At 36.7% G+C, this 13,675-nt stretch overlaps 1 protein-coding gene across 1 annotated transcript; it reads left to right on the top strand.

Annotated features, from left to right (window-relative positions):
- The first annotated feature begins 2,840 nt into the window (after positions 1-2,840).
- LOC126632647 (uncharacterized) lies at positions 2,841-7,650 on the top strand. Its single transcript, XM_050303093.1, has 10 exons — positions 2,841-3,014; positions 3,106-3,222; positions 3,396-3,461; positions 3,729-3,890; positions 3,978-4,091; positions 5,106-5,177; positions 5,978-6,061; positions 6,181-6,281; positions 6,591-6,675; positions 6,991-7,650. The coding sequence occupies exons 1-10, from the start codon at positions 2,937-2,939 to the stop codon at positions 7,375-7,377; spliced, it is 1,266 nt and encodes a 421-aa protein (XP_050159050.1). The 5' UTR covers positions 2,841-2,936; the 3' UTR covers positions 7,378-7,650.
- Positions 7,651-13,675: the final 6,025 nt, after the last annotated feature.

Consider the following 13,675-nt stretch of genomic DNA (forward strand, 5'->3'; position numbering starts at 1 on the left):
AACCAAGAGAATAGGAAGGAAGGCATTCGAATAGAGGTTTGCAAACCATAAATAATTAAATTCAAGGATTTAGAATTCAAGATTAGGGAATTAAGTTTTCCTTTAGATTTCTCTCTATCCTTATTGTAATAAATGAACAAATAAATCAATAAATAAATAAATATGAAATCAAGTGTGCGTTTCAAGTTGCCACCTCCGTACAAGTACAAGTCTCGAACCCAACGCGGCCAAATCGGACGATGACCAGACAGACGCCCCTCTCCGCGAGGACGGCCTGCTCCACCCCCCCCCCCCCCCCGGGGTCCCGACCTCAGTTCTGGAATGTTGTTCTGCAGCTCCGACATTGTCTTTCAAGCGGTCCTAGAGGCCCTCACCTCCCTCTAGGGTTTTTGGCCGTGACAGTCGTTATCCCAATATGCACTGGATCATTCATTACTCGGATCCAGTGGATACAACACCTAGCAGATTCGGACATGTCCATCCCCTAATTCCGGTTTGTTGTGCGTGTTGTAGATTGGGACAACGCCTAGCAGATTGGGACAAGTCCGTACCCTAATTCGGATTTGTTTAGCGTATGCATTGTGGATATATACTTGGTCGTGAATTTGAATGAATGAGGAGTTGGTGGAAGGACTTTGTAACTCACTTATGTTGAATTTGGTGACTTTGCGATCTAGATTATTTCCAAATATGACGTTCACAAGCCTTGTTTTGAATAACAAAACGGTCTAAGATGTAATCATCGAACAATAGTGAGTTCACACGAACACCAAGTCCGGTTTTTCTAGCGTATGCATCGTAGAAGTTTCTAGCATCCGCTTCACAAGTGAACTCCATACCCTCTTCTTACTCACTCCAAATTAATGGAGGACAAGGTCTCTCAAGCCGTAAATAGTGTACCAAATGCCACAAGCAAACAATTAGTATAAAATTATTTGACGGGAGAGGTAGAGATGAAGTTCCCAATGAAGATCGAGAGGAAGCCTCACCTTCACCTCTCCCGCCAAAATCCTCCACCAAATTTGTCTTTGATGGTAGTCTTGCCTTGATAACCAAAAATGTCATAAGAGCTGAAATGGTGTTCCAGTTCTGGGTCGCCCTAACATATACTTTGGTTAGTGGAGTGGCAAATGGGTTGTGCTTTATGGAGGAGGTTCACTTGCGGTGCATTTAACTTCTGTTTCACAAGTAAAAACTACAGAAATTGGTCCCATAACTTAAGTTTACATTCGGTTCGTAAACAAATCCACATCTAGGGGATGCCTTCAATTGAGAGATGTTTTTTTATTTAAGGAAACGATAGTAAGACCGAGACAAGCAAGTCCGTGGGCGGTTCCGTTAGCTTGGCGGCAACCATGGATAGAAGTGATAGAGATAGTGCACTTGAGATATTGACACTTATCTAAATCTTAGATAGGCAGTTAGTTTAGTAGAATCTTGTGAGTTGTATAAATACCTCATTCATGTAATAACTTCAGAGTTAAGTCATCAATACGTGAAAAATAGCTTGAGCCTTCATCTCTCTCTCTCTCTAAGTTCTCTCTGTAATATTGTTCTTACAAATTCGTAGTATATACATTAACATGGTATCAGAGCAAGGTTGTCCACATGTGAAGCCCAACGGCCACACGCGCTCCACGTCACCTAGTTTTTGTCCACGTGTAGGCTTAAAAATCCGCCACACGTGCGGGGGCGTGTTGAGAGTTGTCCCACATTGGTGAGGGACAAGGTTTGCTATGTGCTTATATGATCTTGGCTACTCCTCATATTGCCAATTGGTTTTATGGTGTAACTCCAATTTCATCAAGAAGAAGCTCCCGTGACTGATGGAAGCAAGGCCTTAATATCCTCTATAATCTATCCAATGAAATAGAGATTAATAGAAGAACCCTTCAACGAATCCACAATTTGAAGTGAATCACATTCAATCAGAATATTTCTAGCCCCCCATAACCCCAACAGATCATGAAGAACGACTCAAGGCAGTCATTAGGTTTCCTGTCAGCAATTTCAAAGCCCACATGCTTAAAGAAGGAGGATTAAACTTCCTCATTAGAATACCCAACTTTTAAAAGAGTTATAAATCCGTAAGGTTTGATAGAATTCTAGTGGAGTTTCATTGACTCCACGTATTTTAATTTTTTACATACTTTCAAGAAATACAAGTGATTGATTAATTTAAATAAACAAATATTAGATTTAATATGTAAATTTTTAATAAAAATGTCAAATAATACATGTACATACTTATCACATATTATACCGGTTTCGTATTTTATTACTTATTCTCTAGAACATTATTATGCTACATGTTTTTTTTTTTAATTATTTAAAAAGGGTACCAGATGGTGGTTTCGGCACATTGTCCATCTTTTCGGGGGCTGAGAGCCTTCCAACCACCATCATGTGATTAAGAACGTACTGAATACGGGCCTGAAATTTATCCCAACCATTGTGTCACCATGTGATGGTTATTATGCAACATTTTTTTTTAACAAACGATATTATCTATATTAAGAGGACGGAAGAGAGGATGTCACACTGAACTAGTTATAATAACATGTCGAACTTAAGATCTTTTACAAATGCAAACTAAACCGTAATGGTAAGTGGTGGCTTATGCCACAATGTTTGAGATGGAAAGGGATCATCTGGATCCCTTCCACCTATTCCTACTCATCAAACAATTCGAATTCTTGAAATTTGATTCAACGGCTAAAGTTATCATAACTTTTAGAGTAGACTTGTATTTGTAGTTATTAGATTAAATTTCAAAAGTATGAAGTGTTTGATAAAGAAGATTAGGTGGAAGGAAACGGAACCCTTTCCGTTTTAGAATGATAAAAAATTTGGGGAAACCGAAACAAGACGCGGGTCGAGGGTTTTGGTGAACACACTCTCTTCTTCTTCTTCTTTTTCGTTTTCTTCATCGACTCATGGGAAGCGCCGCAGTTGAGAAAACGCAGGAGGAGCTCCGTAAGGAGATCGATGAACTCCAACGCCAACAGCGCGAGGTCTGCTTCTCCCTCTCTATATGTATATACACACACAAACATATATACAGATATACATGTAATTCATATTTGCTTTTTTCTTAATCTTCAGATTACGGAACGGCTTCGAGACCCTAGGGGACTCCGGAAGGGAGGCTTGGTGGCCGCTGGTCCTCGCAATTTTGCAGCCAATGGTGCTGGTGTTCGTCCGCGTGGATTTACTCGACCTGTAATTTACCCACTTGCTGGCCTTTTTGAATTCATCTTTTGTTTCCATGGAACTAATCGCAGCGAAAATTTCTTGGGAGTTTTTGCGTTTGTGTTGATAAAATTAGGTCACTGTTAAGTTTACAATCATTATTTTTTTGATTTAGAGTTGTAATTGGCCATTGTAATTTTCAGGCAGATAGAGCTGATGCGGAGGATCAACGTCCTGCAAAACGCCGGCTTTCATCAGCGGTTGTCAAGGTAAGACCCCTTGCATTTTGTATAAAGTAATTCTGCTCTGGCTGTTGTGGTTTATATAAACTTGAGCTAATTGTAATGGGTCTTAATCTTACCCTCCGTTTGAAGTCTGAGAAATTAGGAAGGAAGAAAAAGTAATGATTGTATGTAATAGATATAATTTTGCCTCTAATGAGAAAAGGGGTACGTTTTGGTACTATTGAGGGCGGCTTTGTTAACATTGTCTTCCTAACACAGTTTGGAAATCGTTTTTCTTGATTTTGGATAAAGGTCGAGGATGGAGAAATCACTGAAGCTGGTGAAGAGGTCAAGGATGTGAAGACGACTGATTCAGTTGTAGAAGCTACGGCTGATCAGAGTGATAGGAAGTTGGCAAATTCCCAACAAAGTGGCTGGTCAAGGAGGGAAGGGAATCATGGAGTAGCAAAGAAGGTAACTTTACGTCTTTCTCGTTTTCCCGAGGAGTGTTGCTCTGGAACCATAAATCTCTATTGAATTTGATTGTTGTTTTATGGTTAGGATTTTGAAATTCCAGCAGCAGATCATGTTCCGAGAGTATTGCCAAAAGAACAAGACCCCAGCTTGGTTAATAGGAACAAAAGAATGCTAGGACAACTTTTGGGGACTCTAGAGGTATGTGCAGTTTAGTCTATTGGTTTCATAAGCAACAAGTGATTAAAACTGATTTATATTGTTACAACTAAAATATACTTCTTCTAAACATCAAAATTATTAGAAGAAATTTTGTTTTAACTGACCAAATTCTCGTCTTTTGAGTGGCCATCATTTTATGTTTGTGTGCAAATTGAGGTCAATCCACTCGAAGCAGTACTTGCTAGTATTAATTCAATCCGTACTCTGATGTAGGAATACATAACATGTGAACAAATTTTGAGGAGTAGAGATTTTTTCCATGGCTCTGTAGTCTAGAGAATATTATTTTAAGTGGTTGAGGGTTATATAGGACTTCACAATATGCATTAGGGATGTTTCATAACACTTCACAAGTGCCAAATATTGAAGAGGAAGTCACTAGTTGCCCTTCTTAGGGCCCACTTGATAACCATTTCGTTTTTGGTTTTCACTGCTTGATATATTAGGAACATATATGGGGAAAAGAGGGATGAAGAAGGGTGTGGGAAGAGTAGGGAAGAAATAAAGAAGAATGAAGTAAAATTTAAAAAACGAATTAAAACAAAATTTTTAAAGTGAAAACCACTCAAAAAAGTTTTTGGTTTCTAGTTTTCATTTTGTGCCTTTCCTTAAAGCTTTCTTTTATATCTCTCACACCATCTTTCATCTACTCTTATTTATCCCTCCTTTGCCCCATGTATTCCCCCTCTGTCACTAATACAAAAGTGACAACCACATGCTTAAAATGAAATGGTTTTCAAAACGAACCTCTTGCTACAGGGGAAGCCACTGGTTGATATTCTTAGGCATCCACTGTAATCAATTTTGCATTTTAGAGATTTCTTAACACTTACAATATTAATTAAGCACCTCATATCGTATGGTCTGCTTAAGGTGTGAAACTATCATATTTCATAGGCTGAAATTTTTTTCCCATAACATGATTTCTAATGACAGTTATATATTGTAATTCCATATGCTTATTTATTTTCCCTGGTGGTGAAACTGTTGCAGAAATTCAGGAAAGAGGACTTACAACTTTCAGGGACAGAGGCATTCATGCGGAGATCAGATTCTTTACAGAGAGTGAGTATATAAATGATTTCTTTAATACTTACCTATTTTAGTGTATATCCATGGCTTTATATAATTCAAATTTAGTGTATATCCATGGCTTTATATACTTCAAATTTAGTGTATATCCATGACGCAAAATAATATTTCTATATGAATGTCGGCATGCTGGAAGTTTTAGGATGACGATTTATTCACCCACTAATACCTGGCATTCCCACTTTAACACTCACATGCTAATCATCCTCCATTTACACAAGGCCTTTCTCGTACTGGAGTGGAAGGTACTCAACTAGGTCAACGGGAGCGAGCAGGGAATTTGAAAAGAAGTAAAGAACAAATGATGTTGTGCATTTTGTTATTCTTATCTGGGTTGCTCTTGTTTTGAAAAATATTATGCTATATGAAAGTCTAAATGTGTACGCTTGGAGCATCAATATATGAAGACCATATCTAGCTTGATTCTTGTCTCCTGGATTTTTTGGGAGTTACCAAATAGATAAAATTGCCTGAATATAGTTAATGAAAGGTGCTAGTAAATTTGGGAAATTCTATATAAAACGGATATTTGCGAAATACTGAAATTGTTTGTACTTTCTGGCCATGAAGGGATTGTAGTCTTGTAGAGTAGGCATATTTTCCTTTGTTTTGTACTTTTTCTTAATAATACTTTGTTTATATGACGTATAGAGACGCTTGTTAATGCTTATTGCAAGCATTTTTTTCCCATGAATTTTTCTTCTTTTCTTTTCATTTATAAAGTATATTGAGTTTAATGATGAAACTTGTAATGCTTTTTGTAATATATCTAGGCTGAACAAAGAGCTCGAGAAGAAAGTGAAAGACTTAGGCTACAAGAGCGTGAACAAATTGCGGAAAAGCGGAGGAGAGATCTGGTTCGTTGTTAAGTTCCCAATAATAATACTTTGACCTACATTAGTGTAGCCTAGAAATGACTTTTTCTGTGAGGAACACGGTAATCCTTATTGGCTAATCCCTGCACTTATTTTTGTAGACTCTTCGGGCACGCGTTAATGCCAAGACGGAAGAAAAGAAATTGGAACTTCTTTTTCTTCAGTGGAGTGAGCATAATAAAAGACTTGGGAATTTTATAAGGTATAAGGTTTCCAACTATCAATTTACTTAAGCGGTTGTCACAAAAAAAAAAAATGTTCTAAAAAGTAATTCCCTGTCGTTTTTTTCTTTTTGCAGGTTATTTTTAATTTTGGTCCAAAAAAAGTGTCCATATTCACATTTTATTGGGACAAAGATAAGTTTCTATTCATGCAAATATTAGTGTTGAAGCAACCTGATGACTGGATGTTTCCTGCGTTATTGTGGGGTTTTAGGTAGAATTAATTAGTGCTTTCTTCCATATTAATTTCTCACTCATGTTTGGTTGGTTGGAAATTTGTTCGATTTCAGGACTAAAGCAGAGCCTCCAATATATTATCTGCCCAAGAAACCATTGGAAGAGGAAGCTGCGCTAGCTGAACAGCGAAAAGAAAAGGTGAGTTCCTTGTGACTTGTCACGTTGTTTCTGAATACTTGGAGACACTGGCTTATGGTTTCAATGGAAGCCAATGTCTTTTCTAATTTCTCACAAAAAATGTTCTGTGAAGCTGCTAATTAAGTAAAACTGGAAATTTGATTGGGCACTAAATTTAAATATCCGCTTGTAAGTAAGAACTCAGCAGCAAGGATAACGAGATTACAGTTTTGCGCTTGAGGGGTGACCCTCTTGCGATACATCAGGACTAGTTATGTATTGCATCTTCATTTATATGTCTATTTTGCTTGATTCTTCCCGTACAAACTGTATCAGGAGTTTCTAGCATGGAAAGCTGCACGAAGAGAGGAACTGACCGAGTATCAGAAGCAGATTGGGGAGCAGTATATTGCCAATGTTGAAAAGGAGTTGGAGAGGTGGCAAAATGCAAGGAAACCAAGGAAAGCGAACAACGATGTGATGAACTTACAGGAAACAATGGACAAAGAGTTAGACACACACAGGCTTGAGCATGGTCCCAAGAAAAGAACCATCCCTGATGGAAGCAACAACGAAGATGAGGATGATGTGGAAGATATTAACGTAGCAGAGGACTACATGATTGATGATGTGCTTGATGTTGATGATAACAATCGAAGGGGCGATGAAATAGCTAAACCGGATGCAGGTAATACCAGTCCAAACGCAGATACTGTTGAGTAGCGGTGAGATTAGCCACCCGTCACACCTGTTCCTTAAGGCTGGAGTCTCCTAGGAATACTCTAAATCTATAGTTGATTTACTTAGCCTTGTGTCATGCAGTTTCTTCTCTCTGTCTATTTATGAATCGCTTTTTGAGTCAAACTTATTTTTCATCCCGCTCTTTAGCACGCGCGTGTATTTGAATTATTTGGTGTAGTTGCTGAAGACTAGTAACAGATATTTGTTACTGCATATTTTGAATTCGAATGAAGCATATGTTGCATTTCTGCCGAATTTGAAGCTCAAGTTAGGTATTGCTCTTTCATTTCCTCTTTTTTGAAACATAAAGCAAGTAACACGGTGTGGTAATGGATCTCGTAGATTGGTGTTGGGTTAGGGTTTAAGGTGAAAGGGAGGTCGAGGATTAGGGGCAGTGAGTTGCCGGCGAAACGGGACCAACGCCGGAAACAGAGGAGTTGGGGAAGGGAGTTGCCGGTGAGGGAAGGAGTTGACGGTGTGTGGATTTTGATTGTATATTATTTTTCCATATCTGTTCAAGACAAACACTTCATTCTCTTTATTTTCCAAAAAACACTTATTTTTCCAAATTTATTCATGATTTTCATCTAAACTACATATTTTTGTCAACCAAAAACTAATAAAATTACTACAAAATAAATAATTTCTCTCATAAAAAAAAAACTAAAAAACAAATATTTAAAAAAACTAAAAATATATATTTTTCAACACACTCTGATTTTGCAAGTTTTCATTAAACAAAGCATAAATATACTTTCTTGTCCTCCGGAAAAAGAAATGAAAACCGGAGGAGGAAGAAATTGGGGGTATAATAGTAAATTGATTTCACGAGACAAATTGTTCCATCTTTCGCTTTTAAACAAGCAAGCCACGTGCCGATTACATACGCAGCGTGTGCTAGCAACTGACCTAGAGGAGGTTTTTATGACGCTTTTACATGATCCTAATGAAAATGGAAGGAATTGAATTGAAGCGAAACTATAATTACATTTTTGTTGAAACTGTTTACTTAAATATTCTGGAATCAAAGTGACACTAATTCTATAAATTGTTTATTAATTTAGTAAAATCAGAATATAAACCAATATGATTACTAAAATGCCATTGTTCCAAATCAAATATTTTATATACTTTTTTTAATAAAATTTGATATAATATATAATAGTAAGAAAAAAAATTGCTTTTTTATTTCATACACACTAAAACGCTTTTGTTTTTGTTATTTTATTTATTATAAATTTAAGTATTTACTTTAATATTTAAATTTCCTCTTTCAAGTTAGATTATTCTCTTCAGCATATGCATGAAGTTGTGCATCATATGAATGAGTATAGAGTTGTGCATAATGTGAATGAGCATGAAAATAAAAAAAAAGTAAGGAGTTGTGTATAATTAAACTAGTGTTAATAGGTTTATAAAGGATAGTCTTGGAAATAAAAAAAGTAAGTGAGGGCATAAAGGGAACAAATTTGTCATTCCAATTGCCCAAGCAATCAGTAATCCAAATATTATGTTAATCTAAAAGATCCAAATCCTCCAAATTTTGGAATTGAATACCAAAATTTTGTGTGGGTCCCACCTTTTCTTTTACTTCCCCGGTTTAGTAAACAAAGTTATACCCCGTAATGAAAATGGAAGGAATTGAATTGAAGCGAAACTATAATTAAATTTTTGTTGAAACTGTTTACTTAAATATTCTGGAATCATAGTGACACTAATTCTATAAATTGTTTATTAATTTAGTAAAATCAGAATATAAACCAATATGATTACTAAAATGTCATTGTTCCAAATCAAATATTTTATATACTTTTTTTAATAAAATTTGATATAATATATAATAGTAAGAAAAAAAATTGCTTTTTTATTTCATACACACTAAAACGCTTTTGTTTTTGTTATTTTATTTATTATAAATTTAAGTATTTACTTTAATATTTAAATTTCCTCTTTCAAGTTAGATTATTCTCTTCAGCATATGCATGAAGTTGTGCATCATATGAATGAGTATAGAGTTGTGCATAATGTGAATGAGCATGAAAATAAAAAAAAAGTAAGGAGTTGTGTATAATTAAACTAGTGTTAATAGGTTTATAAAGGATAGTCTTGGAAATAAAAAAAGTAAGTGAGGGCATAAAGGGAACAAATTTGTCATTCCAATTGCCCAAGCAATCAGTAATCCAAATATTATGTTAATCTAAAAGATCCAAATCCTCCAAATTTTGGAATTGAATACCAAAATTTTGTGTGGGTCCCACCTTTTCTTTTACTTCCCCGGTTTAGTAAACAAAGTTATACCCCGTAATGAAAATGGAAGGAATTGAATTGAAGCGAAACTATAATTAAATTTTTGTTGAAACTGTTTACTTAAATATTCTGGAATCAGAGTGACACTAATTCTATAAATTGTTTATTAATTTAGTAAAATCAGAATATAAACCAATATGATTACTAAAATGCCATTGTTCCAAATCAAATATTTTATATACTTTTTTTAATAAAATTTGATATAATATATAATAGTAAGAAAAAAAATTGCTTTTTTATTTCATACACACTAAAACGCTTTTGTTTTTGTTATTTTATTTATTATAAATTTAAGTATTTACTTTAATATTTAAATTTCCTCTTTCAAGTTAGATTATTCTCTTCAGCATATGCATGAAGTTGTGCATCATATGAATGAGTATAGAGTTGTGCATAATGTGAATGAGCATGAAAATAAAAAAAAAGTAAGGAGTTGTGTATAATTAAACTAGTGTTAATAGGTTTATAAAGGATAGTCTTGGAAATAAAAAAAGTAAGTGAGGGCATAAAGGGAACAAATTTGTCATTCCAATTGCCCAAGCAATCAGTAATCCAAATATTATGTTAATCTAAAAGATCCAAATCCTCCAAATTTTGGAATTGAATACCAAAATTTTGTGTGGGTCCCACCTTTTCTTTTACTTCCCCGGTTTAGTAAACAAAGTTATACCCCGTAATGAAAATGGAAGGAATTGAATTGAAGCGAAACTATAATTAAATTTTTGTTGAAACTGTTTACTTAAATATTCTGGAATCAGAGTGACACTAATTCTATAAATTGTTTATTAATTTAGTAAAATCAGAATATAAACCAATATGATTACTAAAATGCCATTGTTCCAAATCAAATATTTTATATACTTTTTTTAATAAAATTTGATATAATATATAATAGTAAGAAAAAAAATTGCTTTTTTATTTCATACACACTAAAACGCTTTTGTTTTTGTTATTTTATTTATTATAAATTTAAGTATTTACTTTAATATTTAAATTTCCTCTTTCAAGTTAGATTATTCTCTTCAGCATATGCATGAAGTTGTGCATCATATGAATGAGTATAGAGTTGTGCATAATGTGAATGAGCATGAAAATAAAAAAAAAGTAAGGAGTTGTGTATAATTAAACTAGTGTTAATAGGTTTATAAAGGATAGTCTTGGAAATAAAAAAAGTAAGTGAGGGCATAAAGGGAACAAATTTGTCATTCCAATTGCCCAAGCAATCAGTAATCCAAATATTATGTTAATCTAAAAGATCCAAATCCTCCAAATTTTGGAATTGAATACCAAAATTTTGTGTGGGTCCCACCTTTTCTTTTACTTCCCCGGTTTAGTAAACAAAGTTATACCCTGTTGATGCACAAAATCAGCGAAGACTTTGGTACAACAGAAAGTGTCAGGTTTTGTGACCTTCGCTTGGTTGCTTGGTTGCTTCAGTCACTAGTGAGGATAAGTACGTAAATGAATAGAGACAGAGAAGCAAACACAGGATGTACGTGGTTCACCCAGATTGGCTACGTCCACGGAGTAGAGGAGTTCTTATTAGTAGTGAAGGGCTTACACAAGTACAAAGGATCAAGCTCTCAATTTAGTGAGTTCTTGTGAATGATTTAACACAAAATGGCATTAGGCAATATTGTGGGGGAATGACCCCTATTTATAGAAAAACTTGTAGCTTTGTCACATTGACATGTGTCATGTTATGATTGGTTCTTGATGTTGACACGTGCTGCACTCTGATTGGCTTCTAAGCTTGACACGTGTCGAGTAGTGATTGGCCTCCTGGTCGGAGGGGAACTCTTCTGGGTCCTTGACAGTATAGCGTTGGCCGGTGCTCGGTAGTTTCGGGATTGGTCAAGTATGGTACAAACAGTGCTCCCCTAAGTTCCCGAGTGAGGGAAACTCCTCGGTTGGGGACTTGCAAGATCCAATCCCTTGAGTAATCACGAAACTTCTAAGTACCGAAGTGTGGTCTGATCTTCATCTGCCCTTCTCTGGAAGTACTTTTCCTCCATCCGGGAATGGTGTATTTAGCTGATGTTGACGCACAAGGTAATGTATCAATTTCACTTGAAGCTTAGTTGTAGTTTCGGGCTTAGTCAAGTGTGATACAAACCCTATAGTAGGATGTGCTCCCCTAAGTTCCCGAGTGAGGGAAACTCCTCGGTTGGGGACTTGCAAGATCCAATCCCTTGAGTAATCACGAAACTTCTAAGTACCGAAGTGTGGTCTGATCTTCATCTGCCCTTCTCTGGAAGTACTTTTCCTCCATCCGGGAATGGTGTATTTAGCTGATGTTGACGCACAAGGTAATGTATCAATTTCACTTGAAGCTTAGTTGTAGTTTCGGGCTTAGTCAAGTGTGATACAAACCCTATAGTAGGAGTCCCCCAAGTCGCCGAGCTAGGAGATCTGCCGAAAGAGGTGACAGACAAGGTAAGCAGTCAAACTTCCAAGTAAGCAACCCAGGATCAGAGGTTTGACTTCGGCTTCCGGTTGATTGTTCTCATTCTCCTTGTCTCTCATTCAACTGCCAGGATAAGGAGAAGCAAATGGATAAGAGATGATATGAGATACTTTTGCTTTTGAAGAAGTAACTTTCCACAGGCTTATTCTTGAACTGTGCTGGAGGGTTTTCTGGTGCCCTTCAGAGTATAAGGCCGACTCAAAAATTTGAGGGTCAAAACAAGTCCATCAAATCTAGAGTACGTTCGACCTTGATGATATGGGATACTTTTGCTGTTGACGGAATAATGAATGTGGTATGGAAAGGTGTCGTGCTGTAGTGATCTGTTTCAGCTCACCGTTGAACCTTCTGCTTCAATCTTTTGCATGGCAGAAGTGGTGTGCAACCTTTGCATTTAAATGGTCCTTCAGAACATTCCTTCATAGTGACTCATCCACGCTTGGCAGCTTCAGTGTAAAGAGCCAATATCTGATCAACTGTCATGAGGTATTTGCCGGTGGAATTCGTGACCTTGACAGCAGTTGAGGATGAGTACTCGAGAGCAATGCTAAGTAAGCAACCAGGCAAAGGCTCCAGGCAGTCAGTTCCAAATTGGAGGTTTGATTTCAGGTTCCGACTGACTGCTCTCTTTCTCCTTGTCCTGCAGGTGTGGACAAGGACAAAGACAAAGATAGGGAGAAAGCATGATATGGGATACTCTTGCTTTCGACCCTGATGATATGAGATACTCTTGTTCTTGGTGTGGCTTATTTGCTGAGGTATTATCGGGGGGAAATAAAGCTGAGTATTTCGAGAGGTTATGTTGAGGGTGCCTTTTCGAATGCGAGAAAGGGTTGAGCATTTTTGCAGGTTTGCCTGTCCGTTGAGGAGGGAGGTCAATGTATATAGGGATTTCCCAATAACAAGTAGTAATGCTATTCCTTTACCCTTCTTGGTCACAGCAATGTAGTGGGAGCTGCCAGCTTCACGTGTTTTAATTTTGTCAGAGCACTTTGAAAAAGTGGTATGTGGTATCTGGAAAGCTGATGTTACGTGTGAAGATTACAGACAAGCTTTATCTAAGGAAATCTGGCTCTCGAAGTTCTGAGAGTTGTGCCTCTTCGGTTTTCGAACAAGCAATCCCGTCGAGGATCTGACTCTCGAGATTCGGAAAGCGGTGCTACTCCGGTTTTTTAGAAAGTAATTATGTTGGGAGTCTTTTCTCGAATGTGAGTAAAGGTTGGACGTTCTTGCCAACCTGTCTTGCCGCAAAACCCGGAGGTCGACACACATAGGGACTTTCCAGTTGTCAAGCAGTGGTGCTGTTCCTTTACCCTTATGGGTAATAGTAGGGTAGCTGGAACTTCGAAATTCTCGTGCCTAAACTTTGTCAGAGATCTTTGACAAAGTTATATGTGGTACCCGAGGAGTTGATGGTGCATATGGAGAGCAGTGATTGAACAGTAAGATTCACGTGCTTTCTACTTCACCAGAAATCTTCGACAGATTGCCCGTAATTTCCGCAAA

This window comes from Malus sylvestris, chromosome 8 (assembly GCF_916048215.2).
Source record: "Malus sylvestris chromosome 8, drMalSylv7.2, whole genome shotgun sequence".
Taxonomy (NCBI): Eukaryota; Viridiplantae; Streptophyta; class Magnoliopsida; order Rosales; family Rosaceae; genus Malus; species Malus sylvestris.

Coding starts and splice junctions, on each gene's coding strand:
- LOC126632647 (XM_050303093.1), top strand. CDS start 2,937: ATGGGAAGCGCCGCAGTTGAGAAAACGCAGGAGGAGCTCCGTAAGGAG. Junction 3,891..3,977: donor ATCATGGAGTAGCAAAGAAG/GTAACTTTACGT, acceptor TTTTATGGTTAG/GATTTTGAAATTCCAGCAGC. Junction 6,676..6,990: donor CTGAACAGCGAAAAGAAAAG/GTGAGTTCCTTG, acceptor AAACTGTATCAG/GAGTTTCTAGCATGGAAAGC.